Raw genomic sequence first — 20,522 nt, 5'->3', positions numbered from 1 at the left:
ACAGGTGTACCTCCAGTTTTGCCGGTTTTAGTCAAGTTATAGGCCTGTTTTTCTGCATTCTGCATTTTGCAATGAGCAGTGCTTTCCCTTTTGAATTGGAAATGCTCTGTGTCATTGTGTGTGTGTGTGTGTGTTTCTATGAATTGTTAATCCGGCCCTGCCCCCAACAACTCACCTTTCCACATCTGGCCTATTGTCCTGGAGGAGGAGGGGCCTAAGGCCTGGACAAAGTCATCAACAGAGTCATAGCACTGAAGGGAGAGGCAACTGGCATGTGATCTCCCCACGGGCCAATGGATGTACAAGTTTTCTCCTGTGCCTACGATATTTAATCCAGTGTTTTGTCAAATTGCAAATTGCTATTCGTTTTAACATAAACATACATTTTTATGATAGTATGAACTTTTTGTATAGGCTACTATCTTAATTGGTTTATACTCAATACTTGACCAATGGCTATTGCATCTTTCTATTGCAAGTGAGAATGTGGCAGGTGATCTACTGTAGCTATAGGCTTCATAAAATAAAATAAACAGGGGTGCGTTTCCCGTACAACTACGGAGGTTAGCTTTTTACTAACGTGGTACGATGCATCGTTCAACTAACCAACATGTAAGTTACGACTGTTTCCCAAAACTGTCGTACTTACATAGTACTTGTAAGTTTGGACCATGATAGTTTCCAAACTTCAGTAGTCTGGACTAAGGTGGTTAATGACGTTTAGTAGCACGTGACGGGCACACCTGCACATACAGTAACAGAGACCTTAGTTTAATCTGTGAAATCTGTTTTTCTCAGGGTCATCAAGTTAATTCATTGGTTCATATAGACTGACCTTGTAAATTAACCACTGCTTTGAATTAACGTTTAACACGTGTCATTTAAATGTGGAGGGGAGGGAAGTGGCAGTGCTTTTTTGCGGAAGTCAGCCAAATATGAATGTAATTCTGCTGCATAAAGCAGATGTATTTGTTTATTGTACAGAAAAATAAAAATTACATGTCAAGCAGTCAATTGACTACATTGCAGTCAAGAAGTAGGGCAAATTAATTTACGAAACCAAAACGTGGGTCATAGTTGTCTAAGCCTCTATTGAGTAGCCTGTTAAAAACGTCAGATAGTATTAAATCGCCAACAACATTGTTTTCTGCAGAAGCCTACCCAAGGCTACAGATTAATTCTGAACAGTTATTTCTCTACTGGCTCAATTATCACACAAGACACTGTTTTGATTTGCGTAGTTGCGTTACCCCCAACACTGACAATAATGTAGACAGCAAATTAAGATATTTTTTCGTTTTGTGGAGCGGCACCGGTAGGCTATCAAAAGCAGATTTCGTTACCACCGTGTAGTCAAGCCTTAAGCCATACCCAAGTAGCCTAAATCGAGGTAATGTTTAATTATGCATGATTTATTTTGTTATTGAATTCGTAGGCTGGGATTCCTCTCGGCAACAATTATGTTTAATGGTAGCCTCCTGCTTTTTCAAAAGGGGCGGCAGGCAGGCTGACAGAGCGATGTACAGTGGCAGAGCGACGCACAGTGGCTGAAAGTGGTACTAAAGCTTCATGCAGCTTCACGCCGCGTAACGCGCGACCGAAGTGGCAATTTGAAAGCAACGCCCACTGTATTATACCGGATACGTAATCATCCCACCTCTTGTAACTTTCACCTCAGGTGCTTTAAACACCATGTCATAATTTCCACACCTGACTATCATATGCATTTGTCATGTATACAGACCTTACTGTCCGTATTGACCCTAGGCATATGGGTCAGGCCCTTGAGTCGTGGATCTGCTCGAGGTTTCTTCCTACATGTATCTCCAATTCTAGGGAGTTTTTCCTCGCCCCTGTTACCCATGGGCCTTCTTTCTTTCTTTCTTTTTTCTCTGATTGCCTACATTCTGTAAAGCGCCATGATACATGTGTAATGTTTTGGCGCTCTATAAGCACAATAAATTGAAATTGTTTGTTAGCGATGGTTTTGTGTCGTTGCCTGGTGACCAACATCTCACTCCAGTGCGCATCCTGTGCGACACCGGTGCTGCGCAATCATTCATCGTGCACAGTGTTTTACCGTTGTCTCAAAAGACAAAAACTGGTGAGAATGTGTTGGTCCGTGGTTTCGAGATGGGCTTTACTGTTGTTCCACTCCATTGCATAGACTTGAAGTCCAGTGAGGTTAACGGCAGCGTTGCTGTCAGATTCTGTCGATCTTTGCCCATTCCTGGCATTTCTGTCATACTGGGTAATGATTTAGCTGGTGGTAATGTGTGGAAACAATTAGGTTCAAAAGTTCTTCCTCTAGTGGTTGCTGAGCCTGGCAAGCCAACAGATACACGAGTGCGTGAAGGATCCTGAAGGTATACCTGTCCACGCAGCTACATGCGCTATGACTAAAGTGAATCTCAACTCCTCGGGGAAGGAGGACAGCTCATCCTCTCTCATCAAGTCAGATTTTTGTGATTCAGTCTTTGCCACTCCACACCAACGGGTGCTGAAGCGTCTGACCAACTTGTTCTGCTCAAAACCCCATGGTCTAAACGGCGTCAAAGAGCATTTAGACCACCTGCATGAGAAACGCTTGCAAGCATCTGACGTGGTGTACCTTGATCAGCTTTTAACATCAGGGTCAAGCTGGTATCGATAAAGTTGTGGCACACGCTTTATCTGTTTGTACCTTAGTCAATGTTTTCATGCCTACAGTTGGGAATTAACCGTAAGTCATGGTTATTTTTTTTTCCCTGTATTTTGTGTGTGTGTGTGTGTGTGTAAGAGAGTGTAAGTGTGTTACGGTGTGTGTGGTTTTTGTTCACTTTAATATTACAGTATGGCTGTATTATTTTCTGAAATTGCATTGCACACATCCTACTCAGTGGACGTTGTGCAAAGCATGATAGCAGTTTTGTTGTATATAGTTCATAATTAAATTATGGAGACTATAGTCGCCATTTGGGTGTGGAGGTGTTACGCCCCTCTTCTACCCATAGGTGGCGTAGTTTCCATCATGTCCTTTTTGGCTGCTCTGCCTGTGTTCTGTTTGCTTATTATCTTCAGGTGTGACCTGTGTGAGCTTCTCCCTATATACCTGTGCCTGGCGCTCTGCTTGATGCCTTGTGCCAAGACCTCCACGCTCACTAGGCCGTGTCGTCGTTTTTCTACATTGTTTCTTTTTTTTAGTTGTCCTTAAATTTCCTAATTATGTATTAATATTTTTGTTAATAAATACCCCTAGACATCGAGCCCCTTTGACTGTTTGTCAATTTGTGTTGCATCTAGCCTGGCTGGCTGTAATATACACACACACACACACACACACACACAGTTAGTGGGTGGTGCTTCAGGACATCACTAACCTGTGTGTGTGTGTGTTTGTTCCAGAGTTTGGGGGCGGTGCTTCAGGACATCACCAGCACCAACCTGAGCACGCTGTTGGTGGGCGGAGTCTGTATGGTCTTCCTCTACGGGGTCAAAGAGGTCAACGTGCGCTTCAAGAAGAAACTGCCTGTACCCATCCCTGGAGAAATCATCGTGGTATGCGCACACGCACACACACACACACACACACACACACGCTGCCTGTACCAGTGTTGTAATGTAACGGAGTACAAATACTTCATTACTGTACTTAAGTAGAAATTTCACGTATCTGTACTTTACTTCGCTATTTAAATTTATGTCAACTTCCACTTTTACTCCACTACATTTCCTAGATAAAATGTATACTTTTACTCCGTTATATTTCCACTAAGCATCTTCGTTACTCGTTACTAAAACATAAAAGTAGAAAAAATGTGTGCGACTGCAATAAGGGAGGTTTGGCGAATCACTGCTCCTAGATTGCATTACGCACGCTCCGCACGATGCACGCTCTATTTCAGCTCTTGTTTGTTGCTAAAGGAGGAGGACGCACAACTGAAACCGCCATGGAAGCACGAGCACCTACTGGAGGACCTCCCGTTATCATAGACGACCACCCCGACGATAGTGGTGAACTCGGTGAACAGGGTAGTGGTGAATATAACGTCATACACCCCTGGCCGTATTTGCAAGAAATGTTTCTGTACATCGGCTACCTGCCCTAGCGGCCTGTGAAAGGCTATTTATCCATAGCATCGTAGGAGTTGTCTTCAGTCCAAGAAGAGTAAGACTGAATCAGGCCCGGGGTGGGTAATCGGGAGAATTCCCGGTGGGCCGCTTCACTTTTGGGCCGGTCGAGGAAACAAATATTGACATTTGTCACGTTAGTCTATCTTTTCTTAAAGTAGGACACGTTCCGCATTCTGTGCATGACACCAATGCAATGCCTCTGCATGGGTTGTAGCCTACGTGAGGGAGTTCTCCCCTCCCAAAAAGAGTTGGTTGGGCCCGTCTTTTCCAAAAAGTTTTATCAGATACGGATAGCCAAGCCGGCCCTACAGTAGACACAAGCGTCAGGAAGGATGGAGGGTAGAAAGAGGCCAGGAGAGACTGAGCAGCAGATCAACCAGTCGACCACTGAAAATGATGAGCCCAAAATTTGTGATGAGGAGGCCATGACTACAGGGACAAGTAGAGAGGATAAATTAAAGTTATTTAATGTAAGAAAGAGCAATTTCCCTACATGATAAACCTATATGCCTTGTTTGCTCAGAAGAGGGTGTAGTAAAGGAGTAGGCTAAATCACCAAACAACAATAGGCTATAGCCTACCCATGCAAAAAACATGTAGCCTAAACATTAGTTCAATATGCCTCTTTGTGGAAGCATGGGATAGGCTACATTTCAAAGGCTTTCTTTCTTTCTGTTTTGGTAACTTGTGGAATAGTGGAATATGTTTTGTTAACTTCTCAGTTGAAGTGAATTATTATATAACCTTTACACATTTGTTGAACCATGGTACTAATAAAAAACTACAGGATAGTAAGAGCTGAAATGTTGCTTAATTTATCCAATTTCCACCACTATGGTCGGTCTTGGACCTGAAACTCCCGGGCACTGAATTCTGGCAACTTTGAAAACCAGCTTCTTTTGAAGATGAACAGACACCTTTTCAGTTTCAACTAATGACTGGCATATTAGTAGCTGCTGGACATAGGTGGCCTGTGTGTGTTTGTGAGTGACGTTGACCTGGGGAGTAAGCCCTAGAAATGCTCATGCCACATGACCAAAATGTTCTCCCTACAAGCAGGTCATTTTTTTTTTGTGAAAGAAATTTCATTTCAGAGAATTGTGCCTAAAAAGTCCTAAAAAAAGAATGTGATTTGATTTGATGAGTGAGATTAAGAAGATATGGGCACCCTGAATATGCTTTATGCTTTACTTTAAGAAAGCCAAAATAAAGTTTACAATAAAAGTTCAAAATAAAACGGCTTGCTTTTTACTTTTTACTTTTACTTCAAATATTTAAGTACATTAAATATCAGAAAATTACTTTTGATACTTAAGTACAGTATATATCAGATACTTTAAGACTTTTACTTAAGTAATATTCGAAAAGGCAACTTTCACTTCTACCAAAGTCTTTTTCTAGTACGATACTTGTACTTTTACTCAAGTATTGCTTTCTAGTACTTTATACAACACTGGCCTGTACCCATCCCTGGAGAAATCATCGTGGTACGCGCACACGCACACACACACACACACACACACACACACACACACACACGCTGCCTGTACCCATCCCTGGAGAAATCATTGTGGTACGCGCACACACACACACACACACACACACACACACGCTCCCTGTACCCATCCCTGGAGAAATCATCGTGGTACGTGCACACACACACACACACACACACACACACACACGCTGCCTGTACCCATCCCTGGAGAAATCATCGTGGTACGCGCACACACACACACACGCGCTGCCTGTACCCATCCCTGGAGAAATCATCGTGGTACGCGCACACACACACACACACACACACGCTGCCTGTACCCATCCCTGGAGAAATAATTGTGGTACGCACACACACACGCACGCACACACACACACACACACGCTGCCTGTACCCATCCATGGAGAAATCATCGTGGTGCGCACACACACACACACACACACACACACACACACACACACACACACACACACACACACACACATACATACCTAGATACCAGCAGTAGTTGAAGACCATGAAGACGGCGCGCTACCCTGATGTTCTAAAGGGCCCACGCTACCCTGATGTTCTAAAGGGCCCACGCTACCCTGATGTGTTCTAAAGGGCCCACGCTAACCTGATGTTCTAAAGGGCCCACGCTACCCTGGTGTTCTAAAGGGCCCACGCTACCCTGATGTTCTAAAGGGCCCACGCTACTGTTCTAAAGGGCCCACGCTACCCTGATGTTCTAAAGGGCCCACGCTACCCTGATGTTCTAAAGGGCCCACGCTACCCTGATGTTCTAAAGGGCACACGCTACCCTGGTGTTCTAAAAGGACACACTCTACCACACCCTACCCTGGTGTTCTAAATGGCACACTCTACCACACGCTACCCTGGTGTTCTAAAAGGGCACACTCTACCACACGCTACCCTGGTGTTCTAAATGGCACACTCTACCACACGCTACCCTGGTGTTCTAAAAGGACACACTCTACCACACGCTACCCTGGTGTTCTAAATGGCACACTCTACCACACGCTACCCTGGTGTTCTAAAGGGCACACGCTACCCTGGTGTTCTAAAAGGGCACAATCTACCACACTCTACCCTGGTGTTCTAAAAGGGCACACACCCTTTATCTTTGTGAAGCTGTTGCAGACCCAACTCTTTATCTTATGAAGCTGTTGCAGACCCAACTCTTTATCTTATGAAGCTGTTGCAGACCCAACTCTTTATCTTATGAAGCTGTTGCAGACCCAACTCTTTTATCTTCATGATGAAGCTGTTGCAGACCCAACTCTTTATCTTCATGATGAAGCTGTTGCAGACCCAACTCTTTATCTTATGAAGCTGTTGCAGACCCAACTCTTTTATCTTTATCTTATGAAGCTGTTGCAGACCCAACTCTTTATCTTATGAAGCTGTTGCAGACCCAACTCTTTATCTTATGAAGCTGTTGCAGACCCAACTCTTTGACTCACTATGAACTTGAACTATGACTATGACTATGAACGCTATGATGTAGCGTTGTCAAGGCAGCAATTTCACTGGATCTAAACAAATCAATCTCGATATAATTGTACGTCTCCAAGACGTTGGTGTATTTTTTTTACACTGTAGGAATCACATACTGCAACATATAGTCATACCAACACGATCAGATTTGCACAGATTTACACTGTAGGAATCACATACTGCAACATATAGTCATACCAACACGATCAGATTTGTGACTACAGAGTAGTGTGAGTATTCTATAAAGTTCAAAATTCAATTCCATTCTATTCTACTCTATCTTCTTGTGTCCAGGTGATCATGTCTACGGGAATATCTTATGGAATGAGCCTGTTTCAAAACTACCAGGTGGCTGTGGTAGGCAAGATTCCCACAGGGTAAGATCACACACACACACACACACACACACACACACACTTGCCTTTATGTAGTCATTGTGATCACCAGATTGAAAACACAAACTGTCCAGGCACTACTGCATTAGCAGGTTGGAAAACGTAACTAATGACGATGATAATAATCTTGTTTCAGGCTCCTCCCCCCCGCCCTGCCTGACCACACCCTCTTCTCCAAGGTGGCAACCGACTCCGTTGCCATAGCAATCGTGAGCTTCTCCATGGGAATATCGCTGGCCAAGATCTTTGCCATGAAGCACGGGTACAGCGTGGATGGCAACCAGGTACACACACACACACACACACACACACATTAAGCACGGGTACAGCGTGGACGGCAACCAGGTACACACACAAACACACACACACACACACACACACACACACACACACACACACACATTAAGCATGGGTACAGCGTGGATGGCAACCAGGTACACACACACACACGCACACACACACACACATTAAGCACGGGTACAGCGTGGATGGCAACCAGGTACACACACACACACACACACACACGGGTACAGCGTGGATGGCAACCAGGTACACACACACACACACACACACACGGGTACAGCGTGGATGGCAACCAGGTACACACACACACACACACAAGGGTACAGCGTGGATGGCAACCAGGCACACACACACACACACACACACACACACACACACTCACACACACGGTTACAGAGTGGATGGCAACCAGGTACACACACACACACACACACACGGGTACAGCGTGGATGGCAACCAGGCACACACACACACACACACACACACACACACACACACACACACACACGGGTACAGCGTGGATGGCAACCAGGCACACACACACACACACACACACACACACACACACACACACACACACACACACACACGGGTACAGCGTGGATGGCAACCAGGTACACACACACACACACACACACACACACACACACACACACACACACACACACACACGGGTACAGCGTGGATGGCAACCAGGCACACACACACACACACACACACACACACACACACACACACGGGTACAGCGTGGATGGCAACCAGGCACACACACACACACACACACACACACACACACACACACACACACACACACACACACGGGTACAGCGTGGATGGCAACCAGGTACACACACACACACACACACACACACACACACACACACACACACACACACACACACACGGGTACAGCGTGGATGGCAACCAGGCACACACACACACACACACACACACACACACACACACACACACACACACACACACACACACACACATTAAGCATGGGTACAGCGTGGATGGCAACCAGGTACACACACACACACACACACACACACACATTAAGCACGGGTACAGCGTGGATGGCAACCAGGTACACACACACACACACACACGGGTACAGCGTGGATGGCAACCAGGTACACACACACACACACGGGTACAGCGTGAATGGCAACCAGGTACACACACACACACACACACACACACACACGGGTACAGCGTGGATGGCAACCAGGTACACACACACACACACGGGTACAGCGTGGATGGCAACCAGGCACACACACACACACACACACACACACACACATACACACACACACACGGGTACAGCGTGGATGGCAACCAGGCACACACACACACACACACACACGGGTACAGCGTGGATGGCAACCAGGCACACACACACACACACACACACACACACACACACACACACACATTAAGCATGGGTACAGCGTGGATGGCAACCAGGTACACACACACACACGCACACACACACACACACACACACATTAAGCACGGGTACAGCGTGGATGGCAACCAGGTATACACACACACACACACACACGGGTACAGCGTGGATGGCAACCAGGTACACACACACACACACGGGTACAGCGTGAATGCCAACCAGGTACACACACACACACACACACACACACACACACACGGGTACAGCGTGGATGGCAACCAGGTACACACACACACACACACACACACACACACACACACACGGGTACAGCGTGGATGGCAACCAGACACACACACACACACACACACACACACACACACACACACACACACACACACACACGGGTACAGCGTGGATGGCAACCAGGCACACACACACACACACACACACATACACACACACACACACACACGGGTACAGCGTGGATGGCAACCAGGCACACACACACACACACACACACACACGGGTACAGCGTGGATGGCAACCAGGTACACACACACACACACACACACACACACACACACACGGGTACAGCGTGGATGGCAACCAGGCACACACACACACACACACACACACACACATACACACACACATACACACACACACACACACACACACACACACGGGTACAGCGTGGATGGCAACCAGGCACACACACACACACACACACACACACGGGTACAGAGTGGATGGCAGGGTTCCCGCGGGGTTTTAAAAGCATTGAATTTATTAATTTGGAAATAATACCTTAAAAAGACTTGAAAAAGTCTTGAATTTTGATATCTGGGTCTTAAAATTATCCAATACTGACCAAACTGTAATTAGAATGTTGTACTGTATAAGCATTCTAAAGAATATCATACCCCATCAAACTTAACATGGAATTTTAGAATATTGCATTGTTGAGGAATATTATTTTATTTTCAGACTTTGTAAATTTCTCAGGCTTATTTCAGACTGGTTTGTTGCAAAATTGGTGTCTATTTTTACATTTTGGCCCTTTGAATCAATGGAAATGGTCAAAGTCAAAGTCAAAGTCAGCTTTATTGTCAATTTCTTCACATGTTCCAGACATACAAAGAGATCGAAATTACGTTTCTCACTATCCCACGGTGGAGACAAGACATATTTTACCAATTTTAAGTCCACAGACAAACATAACATTCAAGTAAGCAAAAAGTAAGTAAATAAGTAAATAAGAGGGCACATATAATGAAAAAATAAGAGCAGCAAAAAAATGGTTGAAATTGTGCATAGACAGTCAATAAAATAAAATACTAGTGCAAAGTCAGGCCAATAAGAGGCTGAGGTAGTTCTGTTTGACCTAAGTAAGAAATAAAGTGGCATAGTGGTTTTTTTATTTAAATGGTTGTTGAGTCTTTAAATATAGAGCCAGTGTGTGTTCCACAATGTTAAAGCTGTACAAACACATAGTTCAGCATTATTCAACTTATTCATTATTTAGTGTTTTTGGTCTTTAATCTGATTTAGAGGTCACTGCATCATATACAGTACATCACACTACACCAGTGTTTTTCAACCACTGTGCCGGGGCACACTAGTGTGCCGTGAGAGATCATCAGGTGTGCCGCAGAAAATGACCCAAATGTCACTTACTGGTCCAGAAAAGCAACTGTTGCATCAAAGAATTTATAACCACATGCTCTCATTGATTGTATGATTGCACTATTTGTGGTATGCAGGCATTGTACAACGGGGGCCCTACTGTATATCCAGTATTCACAGAATCATCACATATCCAGTTCATAACAACAATTAAATTAGATACCTACAAATGAAACAGAGGGCGCTTGTTTTATTGAGCAGGTCTTGCATAGAAGCCATAATAAGGCCATATCTGTGTATTATTTGAAATTTTAGGCTATGGTATGTTTATTTTTTCTTCACACAGGATGTTAGTGTGCCGTGGGACATTTTAAGTGTCAAAAGTGTGCAGTGGCACAAAAAAGGTTGAAAAACACTGCACTAAAGTATCATCAGTCCATATTTTTCCAAGACTTGTAGTAATTGACCTCTCGCCCTGAGGTTGACTGATAGACTGTCTGTCCAAAGGGGCCTGTATGATGCCTCTTTTTACTTTGCACAATTTTGGCTAAAACAGTAATCAGACAGCACCTTATGTTTCTGTAAGTGAATGAAGGAAAATTGTAAAGGCAAAGTTGAAGATGGATATGATAATGTCCAAATTCGACAGAAGGGTACAGATAACTGCAGTTAGCCTCCAAAGAGGTGACTATTGCTGTGACATCTGGCAAAAAAGTGCATGCTATTTTAATAAATATAGTTTGAGATTAATAATTATCAATGCATGCCTATGCATGGGTCATAGTTTTACCAAAGTCATAGAACAACCAAAACTATACATATTCTAAAAGCATGTGCCCTGTACATGAAATATAGCATCAATCAAATTATGTCCCATAGTCCTCTATTCTGTATAGGTGAATCAGGTGAACAGTGGAGACATTTTGGCCTGCATTATTAAGGGAAACAAATTAAACACCCTAAACTATATATTTTCTGAAAGCATATACCCTTTAGATCAGGGGTCTCAAACACCCGGCCCGCGGGCCAAATCCGGCCCGCGTCCGGCCCAATTCAGGCCCGCGACGTATGTCAAAATAATAATGTAATCCGGTCCTTGAGACTTTTTAATTGCGACAAACAACGATACTTAAAATAGACGATAGTTCCAAGTACGGTGACAAATCTCATTTGTACTCTGCTCCACTATGTGCTAGACATCCAGAGCTTCATTCAAACCCAAAATCGCTGCGCAAAGTTTTCAGGAAATACTTGTATTAGCGAGAAACACAAAGACGTGCATTTGTAATGACACGGAAGCGATGCAGGCCATAGTGTTGCATAAATTGAAGCAGAAATTAAGCAGAACTAGGCCTACACCAAATGTTGAAAAACGTTTACGTGTGATGAAGTCTTAGGTAGGCTATGTTATTCACCTATTTTAAATCTGAAGGAGAATATCCTTTTGGAGATTATGATCGATCGTCTATTGAATGGAGTTGCGTCTGCGTGTATACGACGGTGTCCACTAAGCATACCATGCCTATTTCGACCCTCTGCCCAACATAGCTTGGAGGTTGCAGTGGTAATCGTGAAGATAGTGTCCGTAATGGACGTGGTACAGACAGCAGGGCTAGTAGAAATAGGGCTCTAAACTACAAAGTCATCTGCAATATGATGCGAACTTCTGGGTACTCAGATTCCCGCGATAGGAACTGATTTGACCAGAATACTTTATTGTAGGCCTTGTGGTTTAGAAACCATATACATCTTAGGTGTTGGTATACATCGTAGGTGTTTTCCTGTTAATTTGTTATGTGGGTAATATGAAAAAAGGAAAGTAAACCTGCTCAAATATGTTCATCCAGTATTTACTGAAAGGTGCATAATTTGAGGTGCTTGCCATCCAGTGGCAAATTAGATGGGTAAATTTACCCCTTTCATAAACTTTTGTTTTACTCAAAGATTTTTACATTTACAGTAGGACTTTATCTCTGACCACTTTCAAGCCATGGCCTTTTGAAATTTTGATATAAAAATCCAATGGTGTTGCTTCGTTAACCCTGACGCCTATAGTTTGCCAGGTTTAAAAAAGTTATGAGAGGAAAATATTTTTATTTGGTGTGAAACACACACATACCTGTTTTTATGTTTTTCATTTGTTTTATAATTTGTATTAATATTTATTTTATCATTATTTTATTTATAAGCTAAGGTTGCTAGCACAGGTGTCTAAAACTAGATAAAAACACTTGCACTTTCTGTTTGCAGTTTTGTGTGGTATTTGAAAAAAGAACATTGCATTTTCAGAAATAGCCGGCCCTCCAATCAGATGACGTTGGCAGAATTGGCCCCCAGCTCATTTGAGTTTGAGACCCCTGCTTTAGATGAAATATAACACCATTTAAGACATTTCCCATCTTCCTCCATGCCATGCACAATACATTGCCCTCTATTCTGTATAGGCGAATCTAGTGTAAAGCCGATACATTTTGGCCTATATATTTTCTTAAAGCATATCACTTGTAGATGAGATCTGAGAGATTTGTGAGATTTGTCTTTGATTTTTCACACCTCTGTTTGGCTTGTCTGTGTCTGTGCTGTGGTGTTTGTAGCGTAAGTACTCACTACTATGCTGCAATGTTACATCATTCTTCCATAATGCTTTACAAAGTCCACATTTTCACATTTGTGACCCTGCAAGGCGAAACCAGTCGTTTTGCGTTGAAAGTAATTGTAGGTGAATAATTACTTAATATTGATCTTAGACTGGCGAACTTCAGGAAAAACTCAGGAATCAGGTTTATTATGTTACAAGCTGAGAGGGAGTACAAAAAAAGGTCTATGGTCTATGTAGGCCTAGCCCAGGCCTGAGGCCTAGGTTGGCCTGTAGCCAACTTATCCTCTCTTCCGCTACATCCTTAGTCCAAGTCTAGAAAATCTGATCTGACAAACATTGCAGTTTAGTTACTTTTAAATGTTTTAAACAAAGAACAAAATGGCGCCAAGAACAATCCCACTTGGTTGGCTCTTCACTTGGTATCAGACACACCTACTCACACCCACTTCACACCTATATGAATAGCATGAGGAGAGATATCTTATATATCAGAAATATCACTTATAGAATGTTCCAAACATTCTCACAATCACATCATTACAATCCTTGTAATGAGACTATCAAAATGATACCAGACATGAATACATTTACATTTCATGATACATGGATACATTATATCAAGGTAGCATCCTTTGTCTTGTGTAAGTGATAGGCTTTAAACCAGCACATTAGCATTCCATTGGGGGAGGGGATGGGGTCTTTGTTTAAAACCATGAAGGGTTACATGGCTAACTAAAAGTAGTCTTGAAGTTAAATTATTATCCATAAATTGTATTGCTATCAGCGTACAGTGCTATTTTAAGAAAATCCACGATAAACAAATGTACAGGTTAAAATGTCGAATTTCACATTTTCGCATAATTTGACAGTATGCAGTCTACACTTTCATATTGTGAACAAATTTCACGGATAAACATACGTTTTGACTGTTAAACCCTTACTTTATTTAGGTGAAGATTCAACACATTAGCAGTCATTCCCTTTGTCCACGCCGCTATAAGGTTTTACGGTAGGGTACGGTAGAGCTAATTTACTCATTAGGCTACTCATTACTCGTTACTCAATATGTCAGCTCTATATCGTTCTTGGCAGATGTAACCGAATATGAATGTGAAAGACTTGCCTTTCAGGGCGCGAACGGTCAAAAGCACGAACTTTTAGAAATATCATGGCGTCATTTTAGGGACCAGGAGAAGTTTTCAATTGAAGTAGGCTAGCGTAATTTAAAGTAGGCTAGGCTATACACAATCTGTGTACACAGAACTTCCTCTCCCCTTACTTCCCCCGAAATACATTAATTATATTCTATAGTGACACCTTATGACCGTCCCAGGTATTAACTAGGGGGCAGAAAAAGACTCATTGCCATAGACAGTAAAATATATGGACAGCTCTTTGCACGGTTGAAACTATGGTTGAAACTGCATAGTCATCCGCTTCAAAGTCACGCTACCGTAGGCTAGTAATAGCTGTGTCCTCACACTATCGCACGTGACAATTTACTTAAAAAGGTGATTTTCTCCTCTTCTGGCGTATGGTGACAGGAGAACCATGCCAACTTTAGATGCGGTTATCTTAGCGATACTTTTTGCAATACCCTCGATATACATATCGTTGGAAAGCTTAGTTTATGGCCGTTCGTGTGAGTACAATAACTTAATTTTGTAAATTTTACCAAAACGACTGGTTTCGCCTTGCAGGGTCACATTTGTTTGTGAAATAAATGAACAAATAAAAAAAAATGTTTTTCTTTGCTGTAGGTCTGTGAAATAGGTATTACGTTTTTATATAAATGGTCTTAAAAAGACTTGAATTTGACTTGACACTGACACACACACACACACACACTGACTCACAGACATATTAAGCACGGGTACAGCGTGTGTGTGTGTGTGTGTGTCTGTCTTTAGAAATGATGGCATTGTCTGGTTAAATATGTATCGTTCTGTGTGATTGTGATGTATGAGGTGATATTAGTCAATGCTAGTCAAACATGCATTTGTATGTGTGTATGTGTATATTGATGTGTGTGTGTGTGTGTGTGTGTTGCAGGAGCTGATTGCGTTGGGAATCTGTAACTTCGTCAGCTCGTTCTTCCAGACGTTCGTCATCACTTGCTCTATGTCACGCAGCCTTGTACAGGAGAGCACAGGAGGACAGACTCAGGTGTGGCACACACACACACACACACACACACACACACACACACACACACACACACACACATCCACACACACACATCCACACACACACACACACACACATACACACACACATCCACACACACACACACACACACACACACACACACACACACACATCCACACACACACACATACACACACACACACACACACACACACACACACACACACACACACACACACACACACATACACATGCACACACACACACACACACTTCTCCATCCCTCACACGTCATCAGTGAGGATAGATTGTTTGTGTGCGTGTGTGTGTAAGGTTATCAGTAGCTATGGTGCTACTGCTTCGCCATAAAGATAAGGAAGACAAACAGCCCGAGCTCTAGTACACTCTGTACTAACTCATTGAATGCCAAGCTGTTTTCAGAAGCTTTGTCCTAGAGTGCCAGCAATCTAGACCATTGTTGATGATTTTTGTAAAGCCACAGCATATTCTGTGTTATAGCTATGAACACATACAATGGCTCGTTTGAAAGGTGAGACTTTAAGCTCTCAATGGGTGCAAACAGTGTATTTCTACACGCTTCTGCTCCTGTGAAATCGCAAGCTAAACAGTGGCTAGTTTTCATCAAAATCGCTGTTTTTTTTCTAGAAATGGAGATATAACGTCTTTCATGAAATATGAAGTGTTGCCTGTAAAGTTTCCGGGAAGTGACCTAGCGAGACTGCCACCTAGTGATAGACCCACGAAAATGGCCTGGTTTTGAGCTGACGTGCATGCGTCAGTTTTCGATCGTCATATATTTCATTTCCATTCATCACAGAGTTCCCAAATCACATATAAGGTGTGTTAGAGTGTCTAGTTTCGTAATTAAAAAAAAAGGTAAAAACGTAATATTAGGTTATTGGCACTCAACGCATGGGAAGGAAAAACGTAATATTAGGTTATTGGCACTCAACGCATGGGAAGGAAAAACGTAATATTAGGTTTTTGGCACTCAATGAGTTAAAAGTGAGGGCAGGTTTGTCTTTATATTTTTCATATGTGAGAAAGATTTCTCACATGCAAGTGGAATAGGGTCAACACTCAACACAGCAATACTCACTCGTTGCAGTGTGCGATATAGTGTGTGTATAGTGTGCGTTTTCAGAATCCGAGTCTTCGGATGGAAACTTTCCCATTTCAGCCTTGTGTTCGCGCTCGCAAGCTGTGATCGCTGACGTTTCCTTTTTGACATTTTCCTTATCTAGCCTACAGAAAGCGCACACATCAACAATAACAATTAAAGACAAGTGTTCTCGTTGACTGAAATGGAGGGAAATCTGTGATTTTGTTTGATATTGGCATGGACCGCGAATGTAACAATACTGTGCAGGCTACGGTTACGGAGTCAAGTGAGGTGGGAAGTTATATAAATTACTCAGATAGACCTACGAACTAAAATAAAATACATTTTAATTAAATAGGCCTAGGCTACTCATTCGTATTTTCAAAAGCTGAGCCGCATCAGAGGGATCAAAGAGCCGCATGTGGTTCCGGAGCCGCGGGTTGCCGACTCCTGCTGTACAGTAGGGGAACTAGTGTAGAGACTACGCGGGTTGCCGACCCCTGCTGTACAGTAGGGGAACTAGTGTAGAGACTACGCGGGTTGCCGACCCCTGCTGTACAGTAGGGGAACTAGTGTAGAGACTACGCGGGTTGCCGACCCCTGCTGTACAGTAGGGGAACTAGTGTAGAGACTACGCGGGTTGCCGACCCCTGCCCTATTGCCTGTGAGCGGAAAACCACCCTTGCAACTGTGGGCCGGCGGACCGGCGGCCTCAGTGTCAGGAAGTAACTAGTGTAACGAATTGCTTTACTGCATTACACACATACACGCCAGGCACCAGCTAGAACAATGTAGCGATGGAGTTTCTAAGGTCCGTTTCACACCGGGTCAAAGACAGAAAATGCCACGAAACCGCCAAGCAACAGAAACGCCACAGTCACGCCACGCACCCAGTGTGAAACGGGCATCGTTGTGGCGGAGCCGGCGAAAAGAAGCATAAAGCGAGTACACCGTTGTCAGAACAGGGAAAGAGGAAACGGCAGTCTGACCACTAGACACACATACACACTACACACACACTACACTACATACACACTACACTACATACACACTACTAGAGGTCTGCACTCCTGCGATAGACCCGCGGGTCCCGGCAGACTGACCACACTAGAGGTCTGCACTCCTGCGATAGACCCGCGGGTCCCGGCAGACTGACCACACTAGAGGTCTGCACTCCTGCGATAGACCCGCGGGTCCCGGCAGACTGACCACACTAGAGGTCTGCACTCCTGCGATAGACCCGCGGGTCCCGACAGACTGACCACTAGAGGTCTGCACTCCTGCGATAGACCCGCGGGTCCCGGCAGACTGACCACACTAGAGGTCTGCACTCCTGCGATAGACCCGCGGGTCCCGACAGACTGACCACTAGAGGTCTGCACTCCTGCGATAGACCCGCGGGTCCCGGCAGACTGACCACACTAGAGGTCTGCACTCCTGCGATAGACCCGCGGGACCACACTAGAGGTCTGCACTCCTGCGATAGACCCGCGGGTCCCGGCAGACTGACCACACTAGAGGTCTGCACTCCTGCGATAGACCCGCGGGACCACACTAGAGGTCTGCACTCCTGCGATAGACCCGCGGGACCCGGCAGACTGACCACACTAGAGGTCTGCACTCCTGCGATAGACCCGCGGGTCCCGACAGACTGACCACTAGAGGTCTGCACTCCTGCGATAGACCCGCGGGTCCCGGCAGACTGACCACACTAGAGGTCTGCACTCCTGCGATAGACCCGCGGGTCCCGACAGACTGACCACTAGAGGTCTGCACTCCTGCGATAGACCCGCGGGTCCCGGCAGACTGACCACACTAGAGGTCTGCACTCCTGCGATAGACCCGCGGGACCACACTAGAGGTCTGCACTCCTGCGATAGACCCGCGGGTCCCGGCAGACTGACCACACTAGAGGTCTGCACTCCTGCGATAGACCCGCGGGACCACACTAGAGGTCTGCACTCCTGCGATAGACCCGCGGGTCCCGACAGACTGACCACTAGAGGTCTGCACTCCTGCGATAGACCCGCGGGTCCCGGCAGACTGACCACACTAGAGGTCTGCACTCCTGCGATAGACCCGCGGGTCCCGGCAGACTGACCACACTAGAGGTCTGCACTCCTGCGATAGACCCGCGGGTCCCGGCAGACTGACCACTAGAGGTCTGCACTCCTGCGATAGACCCGCGGGTCCCGGCAGACTGACCACACTAGAGGTCTGCACTCCTGCGATAGACCCGCGGGTCCCGGCAGACTGACCACACTAGAGGTCTGCACTCCTGCGATAGACCCGCGGGACCACACTAGAGGTCTGCACTCCTGCGATAGACCCGCGGGTCCCGGCAGACTGACCACTAGAGGTCTGCACTCCTGCGATAGACCCGCGGGTCCCGGCAGACTGACCACACTAGAGGTCTGCACTCCTGCGATAGACCCGCGGGTCCCGGCAGACTGACCACACTAGAGGTCTGCACTCCTGCGATAGACCCGCGGGTCCCGGCAGACTGACCACTAGAGGTCTGCACTCCTGCGATAGACCCGCGGGTCCCGGCAGACTGACCACACTAGAGGTCTGCACTCCTGCGATAGACCCGCGGGTCCCGGCAGACTGACCACACTAGAGGTCTGCACTCCTGCGATAGACCCGCGGGACCACACTAGAGGTCTGCACTCCTGCGATAGACCCGCGGGTCCCGGCAGACTGACCACACTAGAGGTCTGCACTCCTGCGATAGACCCGCGGGACCACACTAGAGGTCTGCACTCCTGCGATAGACCCGCGGGTCCCGGCAGACTGACCACACTAGAGGTCTGCACTCCTGCGATAGACCCGCGGGACCACACTAGAGGTCTGCACTCCTGCGATAGACCCGCGGGACCCGGCAGACTGACCACACTAGAGGTCTGCACTCCTGCGATAGACCCGCGGGTCCCGACAGACTGACCACTAGAGGTCTGCACTCCTGCGATAGACCCGCGGGTCCCGGCAGACTGACCACACTAGAGGTCTGCACTCCTGCGATAGACCCGCGGGTCCCGACAGACTGACCACTAGAGGTCTGCACTCCTGCGATAGACCCGCGGGTCCCGGCAGACTGACCACACTAGAGGTCTGCACTCCTGCGATAGACCCGCGGGTCCCGACGCAAAAGAGTGCGGCGCGGGACAACTTTTGAAAGCTCTTCGCGGGAGCGAGCGGGATAAGAGAGGTGCGTTCGCGGGTGCGGGACAAACCGATGATTCACTGCACTCCCGCAATTTAATGATTAAAGTAGTGTTCATAACTATAGTTCAGCTGGATGTTCTGTTAGGCAGCATTAAAAAACGGGGTTTAAGCATAACTAATGGATAGCAGGCCTATAGTCTATATTGTCGTTTACGTGGGTTCAATTTGTTCCTGCTGCTCATTGTCAAAACTCGAAATCGAAAGCATGACAGAGGAAGAGGGCACCAGACTAGGCCTACTTCAGTTGTTAGCCTACATTCAGAACCAAGAACCAAGAAACTGACATCTGGAGTCTTTCTCAGGTCTGTGTGCTCCTTTCGTAAGACAGAAAGAAAAACTGAATAGGCTATCCCTCCTGCATGCTACTCTCCTCACACACACACACACACACACACACACAGACACACACACACACTACTCTCCTCACACACACACACACCCTGAATGCTTGCAGTCACCTGCAAACACACCACTGTCCTCACACACACCCTGAATGCTTTTACTACTACCTGCAAACACACCAGAATGACCAAAAAGTTACAATATCTGAATTGTCGTGTGCTTTTGGTCTATTTATG

General features: G+C 45.5%; 1 protein-coding gene across 2 annotated transcripts in view; it reads left to right on the top strand.

Moving 5' to 3' along the window:
• Window positions 1–20,522, top strand: part of slc26a5 (solute carrier family 26 member 5) — a 61,241-nt gene that overhangs the window by 27,993 nt on the left and 12,726 nt on the right. For both annotated transcript variants that reach the window (XM_076296220.1, XM_076296221.1), the window contains 4 exons: window positions 3,385–3,537; window positions 7,406–7,488; window positions 7,643–7,790; window positions 15,501–15,614. In XM_076296220.1, coding sequence (XP_076152335.1) covers window positions 3,385–3,537; window positions 7,406–7,488; window positions 7,643–7,790; window positions 15,501–15,614 — 498 coding nt within the window. The remainder of the gene's footprint in view (window positions 1–3,384; window positions 3,538–7,405; window positions 7,489–7,642; window positions 7,791–15,500; window positions 15,615–20,522) is intronic.

This window comes from Alosa pseudoharengus, unplaced genomic scaffold (assembly GCF_046254945.1).
Source record: "Alosa pseudoharengus isolate Yale_2024_CS ecotype anadromous, Long Island Sound unplaced genomic scaffold, YU_APseudo_1.1 YU_APseudo_1.1_scf_20, whole genome shotgun sequence".
NCBI classification, from domain to species: Eukaryota; Metazoa; Chordata; class Actinopteri; order Clupeiformes; family Clupeidae; genus Alosa; species Alosa pseudoharengus.
Note: the sequence above shows the minus strand (reverse complement) of the source record. Positions and strands in the feature narration are given on the sequence as shown.